The sequence below is a fragment of the Camelus dromedarius genome, chromosome 3, assembly GCF_036321535.1.
Source record: "Camelus dromedarius isolate mCamDro1 chromosome 3, mCamDro1.pat, whole genome shotgun sequence".
Classification (NCBI taxonomy): Eukaryota; Metazoa; Chordata; class Mammalia; order Artiodactyla; family Camelidae; genus Camelus; species Camelus dromedarius.
This window is the reverse complement of record NC_087438.1, coordinates 96,353,663-96,381,104: the sequence shown is the minus strand read 5'-3', so window position 1 is coordinate 96,381,104 and position 27,442 is coordinate 96,353,663. Positions and strand designations below refer to the sequence as shown.

Sequence of the window (27,442 nt, the reverse complement as noted above, 5' to 3'; positions counted from 1 at the left end):
CATTATTATGGGCACAGGTGTGCTTTCCTTCTTGATAGGGAGGGACTGTGTCCCTTCATCTTTACGTCCCAGACAGGCACCTCGCATAGTCCATGACCCATAGAAGGCATTGACTGAATTAATAGATTGATGGAGGCCTCCAGCAAAGATTAGTTCATCTATTTCCCTACCTGCCAGCAAGTCTGTACCTATCTATTCATAGAATCAAGAAGAGTTTCAGTTGTTCAGCTTCTTCATTGGGCACTTGTGGACATCAATGGGAGTGGTGTGGCGTTTCTTTGGTTTTGGACCTATGCCCTCTACTCTTCACTTCCTACTCCTCTTAGGAAATCTCACTTACTCCCATGGCTTCAGAAACTATATTGGCAGCTCCTAAATTTGCATCTCGATCTCAAATTTCTTCTCTAGTTTATTTAGCTATTTTCCTCAGGCTTAATGACCAATTGTCTGCTTGATATTTCCACTTGAATATCTCAGAAAAATTTCAGAGTTAACATGCTTGAAGTGTAGCTCTAGAGTCTCATCTTCCTATTAGCTCTAACTTGTTCCTCTCTTATTTTGCCTATGCCCATAAACGGTACCATCTGCCACTCAGTTACTATAGCTGGAAAATGGGAAGTCATCCTAGATCCCTCCCTTTCTCTCACCCACCACATCCAATCCATCAGCAAATTTTTACTGCTTCCACTTCTTTTGTACAAACTGCCCATCTTTCCTCTTCCCTCTGTTCACTTTAGTCCCAACCTTAGTCTAAGCCATCATCAGCTCTTGCCTGGCTTAATACAATTGCCTTCTTATCTTCAGGCTTCCACACTTGCCTCACTGTGAGTCCATTTTCCATTTAGCAGCCAGTATGAGTTTCCTTACAAAGTAAATAGGATCCTATAAACCCCTAGCTTAAAATCTTTAAATGGATTTTAATTTCTCTGAAACAAAATTAAGATGTTTTACTGTGACCCACTGGCTCTTGGATGATCTGGCCCCTGCTTACTTCTCAAAGTTCATCTCATGCCACCACCTGCAAAGCATGCTCTAGTTATATCAAATTTTTATCAGTTCCTTGAATTTTCCAAGTTCTTTTCTGCTTTGGGCCTTACTGCTTGTTAATGCTTCTCTCTGAAATATGCTTTCTTACAGCTCTTATAACTGGTTCCCATTCACCCTTTGGGTATCAGTTTAAATGTCAACTTCATAGAGAGCCTTCTTTGACTTTTTTTCTTAAGATGTTGCTACCTTATTATAAGAACCCTACTTATTTCCACCATGACACTTATCTCAATCTATAATAATCTATTTTTAAAAACTTGTTCATTGTATGTGTCCTCCATTAAAATGCTGGTTCCGTGAGGGCAGAGACCTCGTCAAGGTCATGAACTTCTGAATCCCTTGCATTAGTGCTATGCCTGTAACAATAAATACTTATTAAATGAATGAATGGATGAAGTGAGTTATAAATAGGAGGACTATATAATTATCATCAAACAGGACACTTTTTGCAGTGAAAGGAGGCACAGTTACAATTATACTTGGGACAGCAGGCGTAAACCATGAAGTAATAGAAAGAGCCCTGGGTTTCTAGAGATAACAGAAATCCAAGGTGACTCTGATTTTGTACCTTACAACATTTTTATTCAGGTGAAGCCAAGTTAAGGTGACTATCAAGGAAGGGGAGAAGGGTTACATGCCATAAATGGTAATACAGCTTGGGGAATGCGCTGACCTTTTCCTTGGGCTTAAGTGGTAATAGTGTGTTTAGGAACCTCTAATGTTCTTTTCTTTCCTTCTCTATATACTTTTTAACTTTTTAAAACATCACATATCACATCCAAGCCTTCCCTCATCAGTTACCTGTCTGAGTTACCGCCCAGCTGGATGGTCCTGAGAGTAGTTTGGACCACTCTCCCCACCCCCAAGAGCCAAGGACCTAGGAGTTGCTTGAACCTGGCATTAGGAGACCTGAAGAACTGAGGTGTATCCTCAACTTAACATTTAACTAGGCAAATGGCCTTGGGCAAATTTTTTTCCTCTTCTCTCAAACCTCTCTCAAATCTCTCAAATCTCTTCTAAAGTCTCTTCCATTTCTGAAATTCCATGACCTCTTACACCACCTTTAAGCAAAATTGGTTAATGTCTGGAGAACACTAATCACTGACCAAATGCAGAGTGTTGCGAGAGGCTTGCAGAGGCACTAAGAGGGGTAACATGGTCCCATTTTCAAGGAGGAGACTTGTCAGCCCTATTGTTGAAATGTAGTGAGGCAGTGGTATTTAGATTTTTATCAAGTAAAAGAGGCAATTTCAAGAGCAGATAGCCTTAAAGAGGGAGTATCTGAAATTGGGGAGGCAAAGATACTTCAGGGAGGGAAATGGTCTCACCTGGGATACAAAAGTTGCATGGGAACAGTGTATGCAAGGAACTGTCATAACCTGATCTAGCCGAAACTGAGGAAGGAGTGGGTAAAATTGGAAAAGCCAGGGAGTAGCAGTTACCTCTGGCAAGGACAGTGAGCTGGAGGAAGAAGAGAGTGAAGATAGTATTTACTTTTTGGTCTATTCTAAATTTTTTGAATTTTTTATAGAAAAAAAATGTTTTTAATGTTTATAGTAAGATACTGTCAAGTTTAGGAGACTTGAAATGTCAAGCCAAAGAATTGGGATTTTATTCTCTAGGACACTGCAAAAAAATCTTTTTTTAATCAGATAATGATGAAATGGATATAGTGTATTAGTAAGATAAGTATGGTAACAATGTGTTAGGTGGAGACTTGCGAGGAAAAATATCAGTTATAGAGTTAGTGCAAAATTCAGGTACAAGATACAACTATTTTAGTCCAGAGTGAAGGCAAAGGTAATATAGAGGAGGGGACAGATTTGGAGGACAAACCAAAGGAAGATGACTGAACATGAATGGTGGAGCAGAGGGAGGAGTCAGGGATGACTCAGGAGTAAACCTCAGTCACTTGCAGTTTTATTAGATTACTGATGGAAGCAGAGGAATCATAAGAGAAAATCATTTCTGTCACCCAAGTAGAAACAGCCAGTGAAATATTAGAGCTGTTGTGCCTAGAGCTTGCACAGAGTTGGAGATTTTAGAGTCATCAGCACAGGAAAAAATAAAAAACAAACAAACAAAAAAACACAACAAAACTGGAATTTTAGAGCAACTAAATGCTTCATGGGTGAGAGCAGAGAAGGAAGCAGGTCCTGATTGTCAATCCCATGTTCTTGCCCCTGCACCACCACAAACCCTTAGCAGAGGAGGACCTTGACAACTGAGGTCCCAAATGATGCAGCTGGGAATCAAGGCTACTGGGCTAAAATGAAGGGGTTAGAAATGAACTTGGACTATGGAGAATGCAAGTGGGGCCTGATGGGTCAATCAAAGCTCTTTGACAGCCAAGAATAGGTAGATTCTTCAGATATTTGAGGGCAAAGGGGTGATATGGTAGTTGAGGCTTGAGAGGTGTTTCTAGCTCACACCCCACCTAAGTCCTCACAGAAACCCAAAGCTGGTGAATTTGAAGATGGTCTGGGAAAAAGAGGATGAGAGAGAACTAGTGGAAAACTGGAGTAATTAGGGTTATTCAGCTTTGAGAAAAAGAGTGTTTGAAGGCCTGAATCCATAATGAGAAATCCTAGATGATTTGACAGACTTAAAATACAGCAGTGATGATTTAGGTTAGGCACATGCAGCAGTTGTCCTAATAGGTGCTTATTCCATGTAGGGAAGTACTGGCTTCCCTCTCCCTGATGGTCTTTCAAAACAGAATGCACAGGGGGAGGATATAGCTCAATGGCAGAATGCATGCCTAGCATGCACAAGGTCCTAGGTTCAATTCTCTGTACCTCCATTAAATAATTAACTTAATTACTTCCCCCCATAAAAAAATTCAAAAAGAAAACAAAAACAAAACCAGGATGTACAATGTGCTCCTCCTCCTTAGGCCTTATATTAGGAGCTCTCCTGTTAAGAAGCAGGTAGCTGAATCAAGTGATCTCTTATAGACTACAAGAAGCTCCTAGTGAAGAAATGGCAAGGGACCATCTCAAGATCCCCTAGTCTCATCATAGGTCTCCTCAAGTATCTGAGAGTTTGACAGGAACGTGCAACACCAGGCCTTTCCCTTACCCACATCCCACCCACCCCGCTACCCACATTCTACTTCCCTTACCCACAGCCTCCCTCCTCCCTCACTGATCAAGTGCAGTCTGAGGCTTCCCAGAGTCTAGGCCTAATTTCCTCAGTGCTTCCATTGGTCATCATACATCCCTTTTCTGATAAAAGGGCAGCTTGGCAATGTGCGCAGAGCACCAGCCATGGAGGGTGTTCAGGGCCCTGGAGTCAGTGTGCAGCTACCTCACTTGGTAATACTAGTGGGGAATCTTTCCTCCTTTAAACCTAGCTTTTGTCCTGAAGAAGGAGATACAACAGAATTAGGTGGTTTAGAGCACTAGTTCCACCCAAAGGTCTTTAACTTTTGGAAGTTTTTACTCTGGTCTTTGCTTTCATTTCACTTTCCCCAACCCTTTGTCTCGGCCCTTGGTCACTGTTTTTTGTGATCAGTGATATGAGTAGTTTGTTTTCTGGGGCTAGATATTTGTCTTTCTCTGGATCCTGTTTTTTAATTCCTCTAGCCTCTAAAATAAACACCCCTCTTTTGACATTCCTTTGAAACTTTGACCTCTAAGGTAGGCCATAATGGTTAGCCTTTTCCTTTGAGCACCCCCTGGAGAACCAGTATTCTGCCCTCCCTAGTCAGCAGGAGCCAGGCTATCTGCTTTATCATTCTAAGGAAGGTCTTTGCAAGTCAAAAGTCAGGTTTTTTTCTCTGGAGAAGGGCTGAGAAATGTAACTCTCCTACTTGTAGAGGGAGGAAAAGGACACCTTTCACTGCATATGAATGGTAGTCATTCTACAAAGCTGTCTTGACAGTTAACAATGTCGCCAGAGATCCCTGGGCTCCCAGAGTGTAAGTGGTGTAAAGGAAGAGTATAGATTTACATGGTAGCAGGTCTGAATTCAAATCCATCTCCTTGTGTTTAATTTTAGGCTGGATACTTAACTTCTCTGAGCCTCAGTTTCCTCAGTACTAATAGGGGAATAATTGTAACTCTTTAACTGGATTGTTCTGAGGATTGAAGGAGATAATCCAAATATTAAGCATCTGACAGTAGGTGCTCAGTTACTTCCTTTCCAGTCTTAGGATCACCCAGCAGCAAGCCCTGAGGAGATTAGCAGGGGACTATAGTAAACTCTAGGAACAGGCTCAGGGTTTTCTTAGGAGTCCCTAATTCTACCCATGGCAAAGGTCAGATGGAAAGAAGGAGGAGAAGGAAGAGGAGGAGGAGGAGGAGGAGGAGAAAAAGCTTTGTAGGAGCCTGCAAGCATAAGCATATTCTTTTTTCATCTAGACTGAGAAGATACTGGCTTCCATTCTCCAGGCAATGTGCAGCAGTGCTTATATTGACTGAAATAAAGGTTCATGGACAGGTTTCCTTTTTGTTTTTTTAATTGGAGTATAGTCATTTATAATGTGTCAATTTCTGGTATACAGCATAATGTTTCAGTCTTACGTATACATACATATGTTCCTTTTCATATACTTTTTCATTATAGGTTACTACAAGATGTTGAATATAGTTCCCAGAACTATGCAGTAGAAATTTGTTATTTACCTATTTTTTTATATAGTAGTTAGTATCTGCAAATCTCGAACTCCCAATTTATCCCTTCCCACCCCCTTCCCCTCTGTAAGTTTGTTTTCTATGTCTGTGAGTCTGTTTCTGTTTTGCAAATAAGTTCATTTGTATCTCTTTTTTTAGATTGCACATGTAAGTGATATCATGTGATATTTTTCTTTCTCTTTCTGGCTTTTTTCACTTAGAATGATGATCACCAGGTCCATCCATATTGCTGCAAATGGCATTATTTTATTCTTTTTTATGGCTGAGTAGTATTCCATTATATATTTTTACATATATATATATATATATATAAATATATATATATCCACCACATCTTCTTTATCCAGTCATCTGTTGATGGACATTTAGGTTGTTTCCATGTCTTGGCTGTTGTAAATAGTGCTGCTATGAAGATTGGGGTGCATGTATCTTTTCAAATTAGAGTTCCTCCAGATAAATGCCCAAGAGTGGGATTGATGGATCATATGGTAAGTCTTTTTTTAGTTTTTTGAGGAATCTCCTTACTGCTTTCCATAATGGCTGTACCAAACTACATTCCCACCAATAGTGTAGGAGGGTTCCCTTTTCTCCAAACTTTCTCCAGCATTTATCATTTGTGGACTTTTTAATGATGGCTATTCTGACTGGTGTGAGGTGATATCTCATTGTAGTTTTGATTTGCATTTCTCTGATAATTAGCAATATTAAACATTTTTTCATGTGCTTATTTGCCATTTGTATGTCTTCACTGGAGAATTGCTTGTTTAAGTCTTCTGCCCATTTTTAGATTGAGTTGTTTGTTTTTTGTCATTAATTTGTGTGGGCTGTTTGTATATTTTGGAAATTAAGCCCTGTCAGTCTCATCATTTGCAAATATTTTCTCCTATTCCATAGGTTGTCTTTGTTTGTTTATGGTTTCCTTTGCTGTGCAAAAGCTTATGTTTAATTAGGTCCCATTTGCTTATTTTTGCTCTTATTTCTATTGCCTGGGTAGACTGCCCTAGGAGAACATTGCTAAGATTTATGGACAGGTTTCCCTTATTGAATTTATTTCTTTTTTGGCAAGTTTTCAAGATCCACTATCGGATTGTGGCGGCCAATCTGCCTGTCTTGGGCCCTGAACCTATTGAACGTGGGGGTTTTACTATTCTGTCACCTTAATGATAGCCAGCTTGTTAAGGATGAACCAAAAGGGAAGGAGTGTAGGGTTGTAACTAATGAATCTGAATGCCACTATAGTGCCTTGGAATGAATCCCTGACAGAAAGGTGATGGATGTAGAGAAATCCAAATTCCTTTAGTTTCTGGCCCATGTTCCATGTGGGAAGATTGGATGATGTGATTGATTGCTGTGAGGGTAAGATGAATGAGATTGTAAGAGGCTTGGAAGGATTGGGACTATGAGCTTTTTGGGGAAGTAGGCAAACTTCTCATGGAATTGCCAATTGCCCTCGGTTTTGTTAGTGAAAACCTCAGATATAAACCAGTAGAAAACACAAGGCACATTCTCCTTGAATGACAATTTGAACAGGGCAACAGAGATGGTTTTGTTTCTGAAAACCCCCCTAAGTTTATTTGGGAATGTCAGCAAGTTTGGGGAGGGGGGAAATGTCAAACCATCCGATGCCGGGGGTCTTTGGATGGACATTCAGTTAGGAAAAGGAGAAAGTCTAGTTTTGTTCAGTTCCTTAGTACCACGTCACAGCTCAGGTTCACAAATGGGTAGTTTGGCATCTGTTTTTATTGAGGGCTTAACCTCAAAGTCAGATAAGTTTATGTTTTTTTTTCTCTGAGCCTCAGGGAAATAATCTTTTCTTTCTGCCTGTTGACTTCACCACAATTTCTGTGCTTATATGGTGTCTCTTCCATTCCTGTGGAAGGGTCTACCACCACCACCGCAGACATAGGCAGATGTACACACACTTCTTTTCTCTGTCAGTAACTGTAGCGTTTTTTGTTTTGTTTTTTCCACCTTCCTTAGAAGGAGGTAGAGGAGATCTTCCATTTCCTTGACATAGTCTGCATTTTTATGGATTTCTCCTTGTCTCTGGTCTCTGACATTTGTGGTAGTTTTAAATAGAAATCAGGTTGGACTTTCAAGACACCTGCTCATGGTTTCTCCTGAGATGCCAACTTCCTTAATAAACATTTCACCTTCCTTTTCACTCAAACAAAAAAATGGATTGGTTATTCCCTGGTGGCATTTAAAAAGTAACTTATTATTAATTCTCTTTGATGATAAAAATATTTGTTTATTGTAGGCATATATAAAAACACAAAAAAACACAAAAAGGAAAACATGCCAGTCTATTTTGACAGCTAGTATTTTCATATATTTAAAGCAAAATTTGTTCCTCCTGAACATGCTGTTTTGTAATTAATTTTATTCACTTAATTATATCATGCATGTTTTTCATGTTACTGAATATTTCTCCAGAATATAATTTTAATAATATTCCATTGTGTAGCCATGATTTAACTAGTTTGCCTTGATGTTGAACATTTGAATTGTTTTTAAATTTGAAACATTAAGCTGAGAGTGTTTCCCCACTCTTGGTGATCAAACTTTTTGCTTGTTTATTTGGCACATTTGAAATACCTCCTCCCTGCAGGATGCTTGGCCTTTGCAGAGAGGGAAGACTCCCAAGGTTGAGATGCTCAGATTTAGGAGACCAGCGTCTGAGCCCCCAGAGCTCTCTTCATGGGAATCTACTCCTCCCCCAAAGATTACCAGTAGAAGATATAGAAGTGCAAATGAGGAAGGTAGAATCCACAACTATACTTGTCTCTTGCCCTGGGGCTTAGGTCCGGGGTGTACAGACATCCTGGGAAGCCCAAGTTAAGAGAGCAAACATACTTTGAATATGGTTCAAGTTCAGAGGGCTTCCTTGTTCTTCGCGTTGCTTAGGTTGCACTAAAATAATACCTTCTAGGCCTAGAAGTCTGGATTGTTTTCCTACAGGTCAGTTCTGGGGTCTTGATTTTATTATTTGTCAAACATTGATAACAAGGGGATTGAACATTTCCAGTTTCTCCTTTAGCCTTCTGTATGACTGGGATAAAGAAGCAGGATTTCTCATTCTTTCTGACCCTAAGGTTTTCAAAGAGAGAAATAAAAGGTCTCAGTTGAATGTATATTCTAGAAGCATTTATTGCAAAATGAAGTTGAGTTCCCAATCTGGGAAAATAACAAAACAGAGTTGCTTTATAGCTCTTTGGGGGAAAAATCCCTCTTGGGAGCCTTGACTGATAAGTTGTAGTCACCTGTCCACTTACTGTGACCATCCATTCTCCATGGCTCCAGAGATGGTTTCTGAGCTGGAGAAGGTCTCAGGTTGTGTTGGGTACTGGTTTCCCCAGGGTTGGATGGGGAGAACTTTTCAAAAGTGCATATTGAGATGAAAAACCCAACACTTTAAATACCTCCCTCTAGGCAAGTATGTAGTCTCTGTCCCACTTATCTGTATGAATTTGTAGTTGCTCTTTCTGGAGGTAGCTAGAGTAAGGGAAGGTTGTTCTTTCAGGAGTCTGGACAGAATTCTTTCATTTTTTGTTTCCATTCCCTCTGATTCTCAGCCACACAGCTGGGCTGGACATGGTCTGAAACTTTTAGCGGCAAGTACTTTGAGGGTCCTTTTGGATATAGACCCAAACCAAACTCCCCCTTTAACATGCTGTGAAAGTACAGGCACAAAGACCAGGAAGTAACTTGCAGGAAAGATGAAATGAGGTCTACCCAAGTTAGGAGGCCCAGATTTCAATTTCATCTCTGTCAATATGCTGTATAATCTTGGGCCTCCATTTCCCCATGTACAGCAGATATCAAGAGAACTACAGATCAACCCTGTGATTTTCCAGTTGTTTTACTCTCTCTTCTCTCCGAGAGAGGCTGTGTCCCCCTCCATTGTTATGCACCTGAGCAAGTAAATTCACGTTGGGTGCTATCGCTTGTCACTCTTGTCCCAAGACCAAGCACTGCTTGAGGAGCGCGTGCAGTAGTACTTATTCACCACATGCCTACACTGGTCACACTTGACTGTACAGCACCACTGGAATTTGCAGTTACAGCTGCTGATAGCCTCAGTTCTCCTCTCTTCCACACGCAGGCCACACTCAGTGCACAAGCGCCCGCAGCTATGTCGCTCCCACCTGGATGTGTTGTGGCTGTTCTGCAGACACTCCCGACCCTCAGTGCCATAGATGCCCAGGCTGGAATTGCGGGTACAGTAATCAGGTGATTCCTCTAAAAAGATCAGCTCAGCTTCTGCGCTGGGAAGGAAGGCCTCAGTAGGTGTCCAGTGGCCCTCGGCACTGTTCCCAGACCTCAGTCGCCGCTTATCCATCTCAATTTTCAGTGCCCTATCATACTTGGCCTTTAGGTAATCACCCATCTCCCGGAAGTTAGCCAGCTGCAGCCAGCATGTCTGGATGCTGCAACTCCCCGAGATGCCATGACATTTGCAGGTCCTTTTCATGGTGGCTCTCACTGCCTTCAGAGAGAGAAAAAGAGAGGGAGGACAAAAGGAGAATGGCTCTGGGTAAGGGAGACCAAAGGCTAGTAAGGTGGAATATTGTAGATTTGTGCTTCCTAGCTTTAGAGGAGCATCAGAGTTACAGGGGAAGCCTGTGAAAAATACTTATTCTTAGCCCTCAGATCTTCTTAATTTGAATGTTCAAGGGTTTAAAGCCTTGGTATTGATGATTTTAAAGCTCCCCTGGGTGATTCCTATGGAAAGCCAGGCATGTGTTGAGAAGATTACTGGAATCAGGAAACCTAGGCTCAAGGCCCAACTTCATCACTTGTTGAGCTTGCTTCTCTTTCTGCCCAACTGCAGTAAGAATAATCAAGAAAGTACTTTGTAAATTAAAAAGGGAAAATATAGTCTTTGGCCCTGTTACTGTCTTGAGGCTGGAGGCTAGATTATTTGTGGGTGTTTGGATTTGTCCTTGGGCCCTCTCCCAGAGGGAAGGAAGCTCGGGAGTCTGAACGCCTACTCCCAAGGTGATTACTTATGGTTATAATTACCTTGAAAACCTTTTCCCCTTGCCCTGGGCAACTAGGACATCTAGGTACAAGTTCAAAGGGAAATTTCTATGTTCTTAGCTCTAAATACAACTAGCTTCCAGATTTGAACTCAGAACACTCCATGGATTGCTACCCCCACTAGAAGTCTTGGGGGAGAACACACCCTCCAGAGAAGTCTAGATCAATCCCAACCCCTCAAAGCCCAAACAGACATAGGACACAGGTTGGATGATAAACCCCTGTTAGTTTCCTAGAGTAAGCAGTTGAAATGGTTAAAATTTTAAGTCCTGGAAGCAAGGCCTTGGTTCTGTATTGTTCTTTGTTCTCAGGAGCCTGCCTGTGGAAGGAGTTAGCATCTAATGTTTAGGGATAAAAGGACTAGGCTAGAAGATCTGTGTTCATTGCTTAGTTCTGATGCTTATTAATTATATTGCCTTGCTGAAGCCACCTGACTCTGCCTCAGCTGGCTTTGTCATCCAGAGGCTGGGGGTAGTAGCCATGCCAGTCCTGCTGGGTGGTATGAGAATGAAACATGGGTATGAGACAGCTCTTGGTAAGTTGTGAAGATCTGTATAGATGTGAGGCTGTTGTAATACCGAGCCTGATGGCTTACTGGTCAACTCATACATACCAGCCTGCCTGCCCTGTTATTGTGAAGATTCATCAGGGCTCTGGCATCCTTCCCCTTCTCCAGGCTGTCCACAAAAAGTTTGGAGATTCTTTCTCCAAATTCTACATTGTCACTGCAGCCTCCCCAGATCCAGCCATGGCCTCCTACACATAAGGAAAGAATAAGTTCTGTGTATAGCTTCCTGCTAAGTCCCAAAAGAAGAGTCATAGTAACTCTAGCCGACATATCAAACTATCTCCAAGAGTCCCAGAAGCTTGTAAAGGGAATTGGAGGTGCTCAGGGCTGAGGGGGGAGTCCTGTTCCTAAAGCCAACTGCCTACCCTTTAGGCACTTCCCTGCTCTAGGCAATTTGACTCTATACCCACAGGGGCTGGCCAAGATGATCTCAGGTTCATTGCAGAATTCTGGAATGACCATTATCCTACAATAGTCTTACTAGAACCACTTCCTACCTCATTAATGACAAATCTGAGGAAGTTTCTTAGGTGGTCTACAAATAATTGAGAAGATCTTGATTATTGACAAGCCATTCTAAGTCTGAAATAAGAGGATTAGCTTTAAATTCTCTTTGGCCTCCTCACTCCTTGATGGCTTGTTGGTTTTAGAGCTTGGTCCTACTTGCTGATCCTGGCATCATGGACCCAGGCTCAACTCTTAGGAGAGGCTAGATCCAGGAGCTCCCACTAATAAAGTTGCTGCTGGAGTCTAGGGGTTTGAGAAAGCTGTATCCCTCAGCCTTTCCCTAAAAGACTTTAGCCTGCACTCAGCTCTGCATTCCTCACCTCTTCCCACCCCTATCAGAGAGCACAACTCACCTGTTTTTCCATTTTTTGATTCATCACAGCCACAGTTTTCAAAATCGCCCATGCTACAATTCTTGGTGATGGTGTACATGACTCCAGCAGAGCTGATAGCATGAATGAAGGAAGTCTCCCTGGTGGCTTTGGAGAGAAAGGGGAGACTGGAAGCTAGGACCTTGACAACCCAAAGCAGAGGCTTTGCAAAAACAATGTCATTTTGTTTCTCTCCCTGTTTCCCTCCCTCTTTGGGTTTATTACAAGGTTGCTCTTCTGCTTGAGAGAACAGTCATGCCTTTTCAGCATCCTTATTTCATCCTGGCAGGAATGAGCATCCCCATACTACAGATGGGTAAAGTAAAACCCAGAGATCAAGTGATGAGACCAAGGCCACTATCCTCACCAGTTATGGTGCTGAGACCAGGACCCTGCCCCCCTGGTATCAAGCCTAGGCCTCTGTCCATTAGTCACTGTTTCTGGTCTTCAGGCAGTGAGGACTCAGGGCCATGGGGCTGGCTTAAGAAAGAGAGAAGGACATTTTCTTCTTTTTAACATGGAGTTGGAGACATGTAATAATCATAATGATCATGTCCACCACTTACTAAGCTTATATCTTACTAACTCTTTATAAACATTGTCCCATTTCATTTCTACACACTTCCCATCCTATTTTTATACCCCACAGGAAGATGCTTCTTTTTGTCCCCATATTCTTTACTCCTTCCCCTCCAACTCTTCTCAGGCAACACTTTATTAATAGTTTCTCCATAAATGACTTTCATGCAAAGTACCATACACAGCTACAAATAGCTGCACAGACACACAGACACTCACACACACACACACACACACACACCCACACCCCACCTGAGGCATAGCTCAATGTGATCTCTCACCTTCTCTGCTGTTGGGATTTTATGACAGCTGAAACACTCTCTGGGGCTGCAAACACAGAGCCCTTTCCCCATTTTTTTTTTCATGCTAATCAGTGCAAGTGTGTACAAACACAAATACAGGCATGCATTAAAAAAGAATAATTACATTTGCCTAGAGGTACTTCTGTATTTACCACATTCAACACTTGCACACTCCTGGTGAGCTAAACAGCTGGCCAAATTGACCCAAATGACAACACTGGGGTTGAGAGAGGGAAGTAACTCACTTGAGGTCACACAATAAGGAAGTGGTAGATCATTGATAACTTTTTCATTTCACTGCACACATATATGTTACACATAAACACAGACTGCAAACCTACCTCCAGGGACATACCCTCTTGTACAGGTGCGTAAACTTACCACTTCTCAGCCTGTTGTGAGTAGAGAGCTGGAGAACATTTTCAGGGCAGTTCCAGCGTTCCCAAGCAAATTGGAACTTACACTCCTCGATGCCACTCTGGGCACCCAAGGCCACACTGGTAGCGTAGGTCAGATAAGCCTGGCAAAGGGAAAAGGGTTGTGAGCTTCAGCCCTGGCTCAACTCAGGTCATCTAGGGTTGAGGGTGCAGGCAGGACTCAAATGGATTAGCTTTCCATTAAGGAATAATCATAAGTTCCTTTGTATGGGTGACTTCTGGCACTGTCTCCCCTCCCCTCTTTTCCTTCCCCAAAAGAGTTTATTTAGGAACACAAATGGGTCAAAATAGGAGCAGGAAACCATCCTACCTTGGGACCTGTTATCAGGAAATTGTTCACTGACCTACCAAAAAGAGAAAAAGTGAGGCATTTGTGAATGGGGATGAGAAAATAGGAGCTTCCTTGGTAAAGAGTAAGGTATGGGGAAAGGACTTACCAGGCAGAGGCACTGAAGGTGGCATAGTATATGCCCACAGCCACCCTGAGCATAAACAGGTCACCCATGGCCCTGCCTACCCCCAGGGGCCCAGGTCTAGCCCAGGGCCAAGTCCAGAGAAGTGAGGAGAGGGCAGGGTCTTTCTCAGTATTTATGTGGGGAAATGCTGAATGACCAAGGGGGAAAAAAATCAACAGCTCCTCTCATTTGTCCTTCACTGGCAGGGCTGCAGGAGCCACTGACCCAATGGGGGACTAGGGAGGAGGAACTCAGCCCAAAGCCTCCAAGGAAAGCCCCGCCCTACCCCGCCCTGCCAGCCCTTCTCTTTCAGGCTGACAGAGGGGCGGAAGCCTCTCCCTACCCAGGAGATTTCTACCCTCTATACATAAGACTTTAGTCTCTTCCTGCTTGAGGGCTCATTTCTCAGAATCTTGTAGCCTGGAGCAGGTGAGGTCCCTAACTCCGAAGTTAGGGCACATATCCCTCAGAGCTAGTGTCCTCATCTATTAATGAGGCTCCACTCCTTGGTCTGCCTTCCTCCCCAAGGTGTTAATAATTATAGAGGAACTCCATCTGGGGCCCTCTCCCACTCATTTTACCCAAGGAAACAAGAGCACCATTCCTACTGCCTCCCTTGGTGACTGTCAGGTCACGTGTGGGACCATGGAGCAAAAACACTTCAGAGGCCATTTCTGCAACAGTCCCTTCTACCATATTCTACCAAAGTAAATCTCCCTCGTTTCTAGTAGGTCTATCATTTTGTATTTGTTAGAGCTTTAGTTTGTTAACTGCTTATATATGTGAGAATCAATCTTTGGGCTACCTAGGCTGTATTTGAAAAGACTGATACCTTTCTTTCTGACACTACTTTGTTGCTAGGACATAACCTCCTTGGGTGGGAATCTGTCTTTTAGATTAGCTCTGTATTCTTAGTGCTGAAGAAGATTCCTCGATGAATGAACAAATGTGTGGATGAATGAATGGATGAAAGAACTTGTGGCCCACGGAAGAATCCGAGGCACCATTAGGTAGGGTTGGGGACTAAAATGAAGGGGTGGAGATCTTCCTTGGTTTGTGAAACTCTTTCCTAGGGCTAGGGGAGGCAGGCCAAAGAGATGAGGAGGAAAGTATAAACAGGAAGTTAACAGTGCTAACTTGATATCCAGAGCACTTCACAGCACCCTGGACCTGATTTGGATGAGAAAGGGAGCTCAGACATCCTCCATCAGAGTTGTTCCAGGGGCCAAGGAGTCCCCAGGCCTTTTTAGAGCAGTGCACTCCAAGTATGCACTGGGATTGATATTGGTCTGCAAACTGTTATCTTCATGTGACAAGAAACAGACAAGTACAGAAATGAAACTGTTTAGAAATTTTTTAAGCAATTTGACAGTGATTTTAGATGTTGAAATCTAGTAATAAGAAATTTGGGCTCCTATTCTGTGTCCTTTTTTTTTGTTTCACCTTTCTAGGAGGATGAGTGTGAATGCTGCAAATGCAAAATGTCCTTAATGGACCAAGGCTCTGGCTCTCAGCCCAGCAAGCTCTCTTCCTCTGCTTGTTGGTGGGCTTCTCTCCTCGGGGAAAGAGGTCCCAGACTGAGTCACTTGGGTGCTGAGGCTAACTCAGTGGGCTTTTCTGTTTCCTTCTTCTCCCAATCAAGAAGCTAATGTTTATACCTAAAACTGTAAAATTGTAAGTCAATGATACTTAAAAAAAAAAGAATCTAATGTTTAACTTTCACTTCTTAAGACAGCAAGGTTGATTTCCATGCCACTCACTGTGGGATCAGAACAGGGATCACATTAGGCCTGAGGTATCCCCTACACCCCTTGAAAGAGTTTTAGGAGTGACTCCACGTTCACTTCCTGTGTACAAGTGACTGGATCTTATTTTTCAGTGCTCCCCTCCCCATAGCACTTGGCATTTAGCTGGTACTCTGTAAAAATGTTTTTTTATTTTCTAGGAAGGAAGCTTTTTGTGTGCAAACTTTGTGTTTGCTCCTGCTTTCATTCTCTAAAGATTATATAATTTCTCTAAAAGGAATTTAGGATGTTAAAGAAAGTCCTCTGCTCCGGTATTAGGAACCCTGAGCATTGGCCACTAATTTGTTAAGAGACTTTGGGCAAGCTATTTACTACCAAACCTTGTGGACTTGGGTTCTTCATCTGTAAAATGAGGGAGTTGGGAAGATGTTGAATGTTGAATTACCTCTAAGTATTTTAGCAGCTCTTTAAATGCTATAATCCTAATTTTAAGATTTGCAGAATTTATTATCCCCAGAGGTGACTGCAGGCCAAGGATGGGAATCATCTTATATATCTTTAAATCCTTCAGTTGACCATCAGGATAGACCTGTAGGATGGCTATGTGGAGGACATCCAATGCCTTCTTCAGAGTCATTTGGGACTCAGTTTACATAAGACCACTGTGCTGGACTGAGCATAGTTGTTCATTGTGGGCAGAGGGTGTCCTGGAAAGAGAGAAGAACCAGAGAAAGGCCGTCTACACTAGAGTCTACAAATCACTTACAGCCAACCTGTGCATCCATCCCCTTAACCTTAGCCTGACTACCTCATTAGTTTTTAAGTGATCATCCAATTCTTGGTTTCCCCCTTCGAGGAATGGAAATCTGGAACTGAAGACTAGAGCAGAAGATGACACAGTGGAGATAGAGAGGGCCTGTGACCAGACAGAGAGAATAGCAGTGTCTCTAACCAGTGGTGTGCTGGTAGACAGCCAACAGCCAGCTTCTGTGTGACTGGAGCTGTGACTAGTGGTGTCTGCTGATTTGTATGGGGTGAATACTCCCGCAGTGGTCGATTTCAAACTACCAACGTGGACTTGGGAAGATAAATAGTAGAACATCATTATACAGTATTTTTATCATAGATATAATAGATGTAAGTAATCTTAAGAGTATAGACAATAAGAAAATCTAGTAAAATAGGAAGTGATAAATTTTGTGCACTTATCTTTGTTTTTAATATAATTTATTTAATTGTAAGTTTATATAATTTAATTTTAATAATGGCCGTGTTTAGCAACAAGTTTGCAAAATTCCTGAAAATTTAGAATCTTCTCTGAGACTGGACAAGCACACCATTGGAGCACTTACTGTGTCCTCCCTCTAGGCCACTGGGAGATAAAGTGCAAAAGATTCCTCTGTAGAATTTAATACCAAATGTTTGTTTGTTCCAGTTATATGCAAGGCTTTAACCTTTGCTGAGCCAAGGTCTTGCTACTGGCCTTCAAGGAGCTTAGTATCTAGCAAAAAGGAGGTAAGATCTGTATCTAACTGTAATGTAGGGCATAAAGTGGTAAGTGGAGTGCAATGAATGAATGCACTGTATTCTACTGGAATGGTATTCATAGAGCTAGAAAGGCATAGAACCAGATAATCCGGAAGGCTTCTTCCACCTTATGTTCCAAAATGTTGAGATTCCAGGAGTTCTAGGGAAGCACTGGGGGCAGTAATCAATGAGGAATAAGGCTGAGTCACCCATGCTGTTCCCAGCTTCAGAAAATAGAGGCCATTTATAGGACCACAGAGTGTCTGAGCTAGAGGGTCCCATTTTTACAAGGATATAACTGAGGCCCAGAGAGAGATTTACTCAAGGTTACAAAGTGAGTTGGGGCCAAAGAGCCTTCATCCTACCATCCTGGTTTGGCCAGGACTGAGGGCTTTCCCGTGCTGTGGAACTTTCAGTGCTTATACCAGGATGGTCTTGGGCAAGCTGGGATGGTTGGTCTCCCTGAGGTGATGACAATGTGCATCCCAAGCTAATGCTTCTTTCCAAATGTGCACTCTCACTAAACTCCCCAGACCCCTGGTTCCCCCACATTTCTTTTCCCGGCTCCTTTTTCAGGGCTCTCAGACTATAGGGGCCACCACTTAGACTCTGGAGCAAGTTGGGGGTGTGGGAGTCGAGTGAGAGGATGGAGAGAGGGAGGAGGTGGCTGGAGAATGCCAGAAGAGAGATAGGATTTCTGACTTTTAACACTCCTCTGCTAATTAGATAAGGGGAAGGGGCGGGAATGGGGGTGTGGGGAGAATGAATCTCCATGCATATTCTTCTGAGTTGTGACACTGAGCAGAGCTCAGGGATTTTCAACCTCTGGTCTCCACCCCTCCTCCTGGAAGCTTGTCTCTTGCTACCTCCTGGCGATACTTGACTCCCAGTCCAAATGCCCATTTTAGCCTCAATGACTTGTAAATTTCCTCAACAATATGTCTAGGAAGGAAGAGGAGAATATTTCAATTTTCCCATTCAGATCCAGGGTTCCAGGTGTGGGAAGAGAATAGGCCTTTCTGTGTGGAAAATGGGAGCAGTTGGTGGAACACATGGGCCTGTGAGGGCTGGAGTATGTTAGACGGGATAAATCTGCCAGCGATGACTAGATTTGTTTCATGTTTAAAGGTGTGTTTCCTTCAACTAGGAAATTCCTTAGGACTAGGCCTTGCGAATCCTAGTTACATGAGGATCTCTTCAAGGATAGCAGCTTATTTCTCCCATCAAACTGAGGTGCCCAGATGGCAGAAACTACATCATCAATAGCCTAGAAAAGTTTGGAGTTGGAGGGGCTCATCCAAGGAGAGATTTCAGTCAGCTAAAACCCCCTTAATTATATTTTTTATTTTCTCACTGTTCAAAATTCCCATCTCTGGACATTGGATAGGACACAGACGTTCCCAATTAGTGTTTCTTGATTGATTGGGGGAGAAAGTATGGAGATGATTGTGGGATTTGATTAGTTTTTGGAGAAATATATATCCATCTATCCATTTATTTTTTCTAAAAATATTTACCTACTTAGTTCAGGCCATTACTCAACACTTATGTGTCTAAGGTTAATTATCCTTAGTTGTTTTTAGCCTGGAGGAGTTCTCCATGTGGTCTGAGAGAGAGAAACTTAAATAAGTTACAACAATACAGTGAGATAAAGTACTCTGTGGAAAGGTTAGAGGGGGAGTGAGGATAATGAGGAAATCCAATGGAAGAGGACTTCTGGTAGAGACTCGCCATCTGGTGGTAGTGAGTGGTACAACAGGCTCTTTGTTGCCCTGAGAAGGAATTCAGTACTGCAATTTCAGCTCTTATTGAGCTCCTGCCTCATGGGTAGCCAGCCCAAGGACTGGCACTGTGGTATGTACGTAGTAAAGTTTCTAAGATGACCTTAGTCCTTAAAAAACTTGCAGTGTGCTTGTGTATATAAACTATAATTGAAAAATGTATTAACTAAACATAAATATTTGATTGTTGTCATGTACACACATGAACAAATACACTTCAAAAATGTGATTCATGCTTGCCACCAAAAAAAGTAAACAAAATGGAAATATGTAATGTAGAAAATGAGAGTCTCCCCTGTCTAACTCCCTGTAAGCAACCGTTATGGGCAGTTTAGTTTGGATTCTTCTCTCCGCATGTACAAATGCTTATATATACGTAGTTTAAAAAATAGAATTGTGCTAATCCTCTATTTGGTTTTTACATTTTTATATCATGGACCCCTTTTTGTGATACTACGTATCAATTTACCTTGTTTTTCTCTTAATTTTTATATTAAATCAGAATTAAGCATGCTCTTACAAGTTAATAGTTCTGTAAGGTTTGTTAAGAAAAACAGTAGCCCTCTTCAACTGTATCCCCATTGTCCTCTCAAGAAGCAGCAACTTTCATTTCTTTATCTGATGTTGTTAGTATTATCTTCATATTTCTAAAAAAAAAAAACCTATTTGCATCCTATGTATTGATATTTCAATTTTAGGTATTATTTATTGACTTCCCACCATGGATGATGAGAACTGGCCTCTCCTCTTTCCACCTACCAAACACAAATGCATCTTTCTCATATTTCCATCTCCCAACATAAACTGTAATTTGACTTTGGTCAATATTCAGCGTTTACATTATAATTATGTATACTATTTAAAGGAGAGTCGTGTAGTAAACTAGGCTTACTTTTCTTTCCCTGCAAGTCTTTTCATTTTCCCTGGAATTAGTAATTATCTTTGTTGTTGTGTTTGCCTAGTTTTCTATGTCTGTGTCAGCACTTCAGCCCCAAATGCTGGCACTTACCTAAAACACCTGTGAAGACATTTAGCTCTCAGACTTGCTCCCATCTTGCTTAGTCACTTCTTTACACACTGCATAGTGTCATCTTAGTGTCTTCTTTCACCATCACAATGAGGGTTCACTTTACTTCTCCACTTTGTTGCACATCCTGTTTCTTAAGTCTTATGCCTATCTCTGTTTACTCCCTCATTGTGGTAAATAACATTTCAGTAGCTTCTTGAGAATGGAAGCATAGGAAACAAATTTCTTGAGAAACATAGCTGAAAAATTTTATTCTACTCTCACTTGATTGATAGTTTAAATTTTTTAAATTAATATTTTGGAGAAATAGAATTGTAGACTGGAAATAATGTTCCTATAGAATGTTGAGGTCATTGTTCTAGTGTCTTCTAGTTCCGTGTTACTGTTGAGAAATCTTACACTGTCCTAAATATTGGTCTTTTGTAGGTTACCTGTTCTTCCCTTCACCGTCCTTAGAAGCTTTTAGAAACTTTTCTTTATCCTCATCATACTGAAATTTCACAGTGATTGGCTTTGATGTAGACATGAAAGGGAGCAGAACCCTGTGCCCTTTGCTCCCCTGCCTCTTGTTTATAAAAAAGCTGAAGTCTTCCAGGCCTCTCTGAGTCATAGAAGAGCAGGCTCAAGCAGTTGATTAGGACAAGCCAGCAGGCACTGGGGGGTGGCAATGACTCTGACCACCTACGTCAACGATTAACTGAGATTATTCCTTCAGGTCCCTTAAAAATTTTCATGGCTGAACAGAATCTTTGGAGATTTTTTTGGGGGGGGATGCTGGGTTGCAGGCATTGTGGTTAAAAGCCACTTTCCTTTTTGTTACCAAGGCTGTTGCCCCCAGGATTATACTCCTGCCCCTCCCTCAAACAGAAACCAGTTACTCTTATCTAAGTCTCAGGAGGCAGCTGCAGAGAAGAGTAAGAACTGGTTAGAACCCAGTCCAAGATGGTGGAGGATTTGACTTCCAGTGGACCTTGAGCCTCATTATACACTTACTGTAATATATTAGCATGCTAAGTGACACACCTACCAGCACCATGACAGTTGACAATTGCCATGACAACAACCAGAAAAGCCCAGACGAGGACTGAAATACCAGAACAAGGACTGATTGGCTCCATCACACCCGGAAGGAAGACATGATGGCAAAAGCCTCCCATAAAAGTCCACGTGGCCAGACCTGGGCTAGAGCTGTCCCTACTGCCGATGTTGGCTGACAGGCCTCTTTCTTGCTTGAGTGCTTTTCTTCCCTTCTCCCTACTGGAGCATTGTCCTTCCATTTCCCACTCTGAGCAATAAAGCAGCTGTTCACTTTGTCCCTCTGCCTCTGTTGTGAGAATTCTTTTGCAGCAGCAGCAGCAAGAACCCACTTGGTGGGCTTCCTAATTTAGGGGTCCCTCCATCCACTAACAGAGCTTTTCATTTCTTATGATTAGTACTCATGGACTCTTTTAATCTGTAAACATGTCTTTTTAGACTGGTAAACTATCTACTATATTTCTTTGATCATTTCTTCCCCTTCACTTTGTTTTCTTTCTCTACAATTAGTTGTTTGTGTGTGTGATGGGGCAGGGATGGTTACTGAGCCTCCTGAAACCAATCCTCTCATTTTATCTCTTCTTTCCTGTTTTCTATTGTAAAAAATTTTTGTTGTCATTGTTTTATTATCTAGAAGAATTCCTCAGCTTTGTCTTCTAACCTTTATATTAAATTCTTTTTATTTCTGCATCAAATGTTTAATACCTAAGAGTTTTCTTGTATTCTTTGAATATTTATTTATTCTAAAAATTATACTCTGTTCTTGTTTCAAGATTGCAGTATCTTCTCCTCTTTGAGGATATAACTTTTTAAAAGTTTTCTTTTGTTTCCTGCATTTTTTCTTCTTTAAAGTTCCTTTTTTTTCTATTATATTAAAGCCTGTCTCAAAAATCTGGTGATGCTAGGTTATTCATTCATACTTAATAATAAAGAGCTACAAAGCTGGTAGGAAACTATTTGTACCTGGATGAGGCTTGTTGAATGATGTACTTCACTTTATAGTATAAGGTAGTCTCCTAGCTAGTTCACCAGGGAACCCCAAGCATCAATATCTTTTAAGTCTTTTCTCTAGGGCTGGTCACTTTCTCTGGAAAGAAGTCTTTCAATCCATCAGAATTCTGGGAACCACATGGGGAATCACTATGAACTCTCACCATTCAGACTTATTTAATGGCTTGCTCCTGGTTTGTGTCTGGTCTCCCTGAGCTTAGAATCTGTCTGATTCAGCTACCAGAGAGAAAATCTCCAGTCTTCTGCTGGATTGAGGAGGGAACATGAAACTCTAATCTGCTTCCTAATGAGTCATTTAACCTACCTACCTTCTGTCCTCTCACATGTGTAACTGCCCCCATTATCAACATTACTCGCCAGAATGGTACATCTTTCCCTACACTGACCCATCATAATCACTCAAAGTCCATAGTTTACCTAAGGGTTCACTCTTGTGCATTCTGTGGGTTTGGACAAATGTATAATGACATGTACCCATCAATGTGGTATCACACAGAGTATTTTCACTGCCCTAAATATCCTCTGTGCTCTGCCTCTTCATCCCTATCTCCTCCCTAACCCTCCCACCCAACCCTGGCAACCACTGATATTTTTACTGTCTCTATGGTTTTGCTTTTTCCAGAGTGTCATATAGTTAGAATCATAAAGTATGTAGTCTTTTCAGATTGGCTTCTTTCACCTAGTAAGATTCCTTTATGTCTTTTCATGGCTTGATAGCTTATTTCTTTTCAGAACTGAATAATATTCCATTGTCTGGATGTGCCACAATTTATTTATCCATTCACCTGCCGAAGAATATCTTGGTTGCTTCCAAGTTTTGGCAATTATGAATGAAGCTGCTATAAACATGTTTGTCCAGGTTTTTGTGAGAACATAAGTCTTCAAATTGTTTGGGTAAATACCAAGGAGCATGATTGCTGGATCATATGGAAGGGTGTGTTTACTTTTGTATGAAGCAGTCAAACTGTTTTCCAAAGTGACTGTACCATTTTGCATTCCCACCAGCAATGAATGAGAGTTCCTGTTGCTCCACATCTTTGCCAGTATTTGGTGTTGTCAGCATTTTGGATTTTGGCCCTTCTAACAGGTGTGTAGTGGTACCACATTGTTGTTTTAATTTGCACTTCCCTGTTGATATACTGATGTGGAGCATTCTTTTCATGTGCTTACTTGCCATCTATATATCTTCCTTGGTGAGGTGTCTGTTAAGGTCTGTAGCCCATTTTAGTTGAATTTTTGTTTTCTCATTGTTGAGTTTAAGAGTTCTTTGCATATTTAGGATAAAAGTCTTTTATCAGATTTGTCTTTTGCAAATATTTCTTCCAGTCTGTGGCTTGTCTTCTCATTCCTTTGATACTATGTTTTTTTAAACCACAGTTAATAATAATAATAACAACAACAACAACAACAACAACAACAGTAATAAGATTATTTGTTCCATGAAATTTTGATAGAACTCACCAGTAAAACTCTCTGAACTTGGTGCCCTCTTTAAAATAGAGCTTTGAAAACTTGTAATTTCTTCAATGGTCATTGATCTATAAAGGTTTTCTACCTCTTCTTCAATTTTGGTAATTTATTTATTCCTCAGGAATAATTCACTGTACCATAAAAAAAATCAAAAGTCAAATGAAAAGTTGGGGGAAAAGATTTACAATTAACAGAGAAAGGTTAATCTACCTAATATGGAGTGAGCCTAGAAACTAGTTCACAACTCAATAGAAAAATTGACAAAGAACATGAATAGAGCATTCATAGACCAAGAAATAAAAATGGCCCTTCAATATATGAAAAAATCCTTAAGCTCAGTCATAATAAAAGGAATGCAAGTAGAAACTACACTGAGATACCATTTTTCACCAATCAGACTAGCGAGAATCCAAAAGTTAGATAACATAATATGTTAGCATGGCTGTGGAGAAATACTAAAACTGATTTCCATTGCTGAAGGGAATGCAAAATGCCATAAACCCTGAGAAAGGGAATCTGAAGATAGTGGCGAAAATTATAGATGCATTTACCCATTGATTCAGAATTCCACTTGTGGGACTCTATCTGCAGACACAACTTCCCAAGTATTAAATGACATGTGTATAAGATTATTCATTGGAGCACTGTTTATAATAGCAAAAGATAGAAATAACACAGCAACATGGAATAGGTGAAATAAACTATCCACACAATGGTATACTCTACAGCCCTAGAACAGTAACTGGTAATACCTCTTCTCTATGTACTGTTTTGGAAAGTGTCTGCTAAATAAAAATTGAGGTACAGAGCCAGGTGAAGAGTGTGTACCTTTTGTATTAATATAAGGTGTAAGAAGAGTATATATTAATATTTTCCATATTGTCATAAAGAAACAGAACTAATACATAAGAAACTAAAGTGGTTTCCTATAGGCTCAAAGATGATGTCAGTAGGATATGGGTAAATGTGGGCAAGATGAGAGGCAGACTTTTCCAATCTTTTTATACGGTTTTGATTTTCAGTGTGAATTATTATTACACATTAAAATCATTACAATTTAAAAAATATATTCATTAGCTTTTCAAAAGGTATTTTATTTTATTTATTTTTTATACAGAAGAAACTTTTAAAAATCTATTTTTATATACAGTGGCTAAAAATTGTAAATCTCAAACTCCCAAATTTATCCCTTCTCACCCCCTTTCCCTGATAACCATCAGATTGTTTACTATGTCTGTGAGTCTGTTTCTATTTTGTAGACGAGTTCATAGTGTCCTTTTATTTATTTATTTATTTTTTAGGTTACACATATGAGTGATATCCTATGGTATTTTTCTTTCTCTTTCTGGCTTACTTCACTTAGGATGATGATCTCTAGGTCCATTTATGTTGTTGCAAATGGCATTTTTAAATTCTTCTTATGGCTGGGTAGTATTCCATTGTATAAATATACCTCAACTTCTTTATCCAGTCATCTGTGGATGGACATTTGCTTCCATGTCTTGGCTATTGTATATAGTGCTTCTGTGAACTTTGGGGTGCATGTATCTTTTCAAATTAGAGTTCCCTCTGGATATATACCCAGCAGTGGGATTGCTGGATCATATGGTAAGTCTATTTTTATTTTTTTTGAGGAATCTCCATACTGTTTTCTATAATGGCTGCACCAAACTACATTCCCACCAGCAGTGTAGGAGGGTTCCTTTTTCTTCCACACACTCTCCAGCATTTATCATTCATGGACTTTTTAATGATGGCCATTCTGACTGGTGTGAGGTGATACCTCATTATAGGTTTGATTTTGATTTCTCTGATAATTAGTGATAATGAGCATTTTTTTCACGTGCCTATTGGCCATTTGTATGTCTTCATTGGAGACTTGCTTATTTAGGTCTTCTGCCCATTTTTGGTATGGGTTGTTTGTTTTTTTGTTATTAATTTTTATTAGCTATTTATATATTCTGGAAATTAAGCCTTTGTCAGTTACATCATTTGCAAATATTTTCTCCCCTTCCATACGTTGTCGTTTTATTTTGCTTATGGTTTCCTTTACTGTACAAAAACTTATTAAGTTTAATTAGGTCTCATTTGCTTATTTTTGCTCTTATTTCTATTGCCTGGGTAGACTGCCCTAGGAGAACATTGCTAAGATTTATATCAGAGAATGTTTTGCCTATGTTCTCTTCTAGGAGATTTATCATGTCTTGTCTTATATTTAAGTCTTTAAGCCATCAAAAGATATTTTAAAAGGCTGTACAAATGTAAATTTGTATAATAAGCTTGCTGCAATTTAGGATCTCAAGAATAGTCCTTGCTTTCAGAAGAAATTTAAATCTGGAAAATAAAATAATATACATAAAACATTTTTTTAAATTGACAATACTGAAATAAGGAGAGGATCTGATAAGCACTGAATGATGGATCTGACCCTAAGTTCTGTGGGATTCATAGCAGGAGTGGTTTCAGTGGGCTTAGCTTCAGAGAGGAGGTGATATTGACAGGGCTTTGAAGGACAAACAGGAACTGGGTAGAGAGGAGGACACAGGTTACTCCAGACACAAACTCAAGTGTGACATTGTATTTCTGAGATAATAAGTATCCCTCTGATATTTCTCAAAGTACTTAGGAGTTGGGCTGAAAGTGGAAGCAGGTTTTTAAAAACAAGAAGTCAGGCATGCAAAGGGTATAGGGAGAGGGTCTCTAGAAGAGGACCCCAAGGGCAAATGCTCTGAGATCTTGAGTCTGGGAGAGAGAAAGCTGAGAAAGGTGAGGGGAGCAGCAGGAGCCACATCACATGAGCCCTTTGTTTTAGGTGCAGTGGGAAGTCATTGCAGGACTGCAAGTGTATGTATGGGAAATCAGGGGAGTCTAACTCACTTTTTAAGATGATCATTCTGGCTGTTGTGTGGAAATGAATTGGTGGGGGTGGGACAGAAAGATTGAGAGATCTTCTCAAGAAGAACTGACTATGTCTTGGTATAGATGAAATAAAATTCACATATTAAGGCAAGACCAAAGAAAATTTAAACATAAAATATTTTTCTGCTCATTTGGGCCTTCTTCCTCCCTTCTAGTGTGCATTGCACATCTTCATTATGCATTAACAAGACGTCCCCAGTGACAGAAATACCTACTCAACTGTAAATATCAACTTTTCTTCTGGTGCCAGCCACATAACTCCTTAGAAGATAATATTCCTTTTTCCATTCTATAAGGGGTCATTATGACCAACCACTTGCCTTGTATGGGCGGATAGTTTTAGTAAACTTTATGTACAATGCCAGTATATCATTTCCCTCAACATAGTGATTGGTGCAGAACAGATTGGTCAGATGACCTGGGTAGATACTGGGCCACACCTAATGAAAGTTCTTAGCTGAAATATTTAATTATGACCTTATTAATGTTATTGGCTGTATTACTTGTATTTTGCCTATTTTATACTGTTACTGTTTCTTGCGTTTCCAAATGTGGGACTGAGCCTCAGATAAAATTAATGATGATTAGGCGACTTGAAACAATTGATCAATTATATAGTTCTATAAGATCAATGACTGTGATAGCATAACTCTAGATATGGGAAGAAGCAACAAGAGGGAATAATTTTGTTGACCACCAGTAAGACAGGTGGTCCACATGTTTTTGGCTATTGTTAACAGGGCCTAGTCCAGTAATAGCACATTAAGTGGCCTATCAATGAAATCCTTGCCTGACCTGGACATGAGCATTCCTAGTGCCGTGGGACAAATCGGACATGAAATGCCTCCAGAACCTTGGTTGAGATTACAAGCGAAAGAGAAGGGATTGTAAGGTAAAGAATGCTGCCCACCATCAGGTTCTGCAAGAATCAAGTTATTAGCCACTGCAGCTGCTGACCTACAATATACTCTGAAATGAATT

General features: G+C 40.7%; 1 protein-coding gene across 1 annotated transcript; it reads right to left on the bottom strand.

Moving 5' to 3' along the window:
• Positions 1-9,168: 9,168 nt before the first annotated feature.
• On the bottom strand, positions 9,169-13,996 carry WNT8A (Wnt family member 8A). Its single transcript, XM_010981943.3, has 6 exons — positions 13,929-13,996; positions 13,802-13,835; positions 13,436-13,574; positions 12,156-12,281; positions 11,341-11,483; positions 9,169-10,173 (listed from the first exon to the last, which is right to left on the bottom strand). Exons 1-6 carry the CDS (start codon positions 13,994-13,996, stop codon positions 9,625-9,627), a joined length of 1,059 nt encoding a protein of 352 aa, XP_010980245.1. The 3' UTR covers positions 9,169-9,624.
• Positions 13,997-27,442: the final 13,446 nt, after the last annotated feature.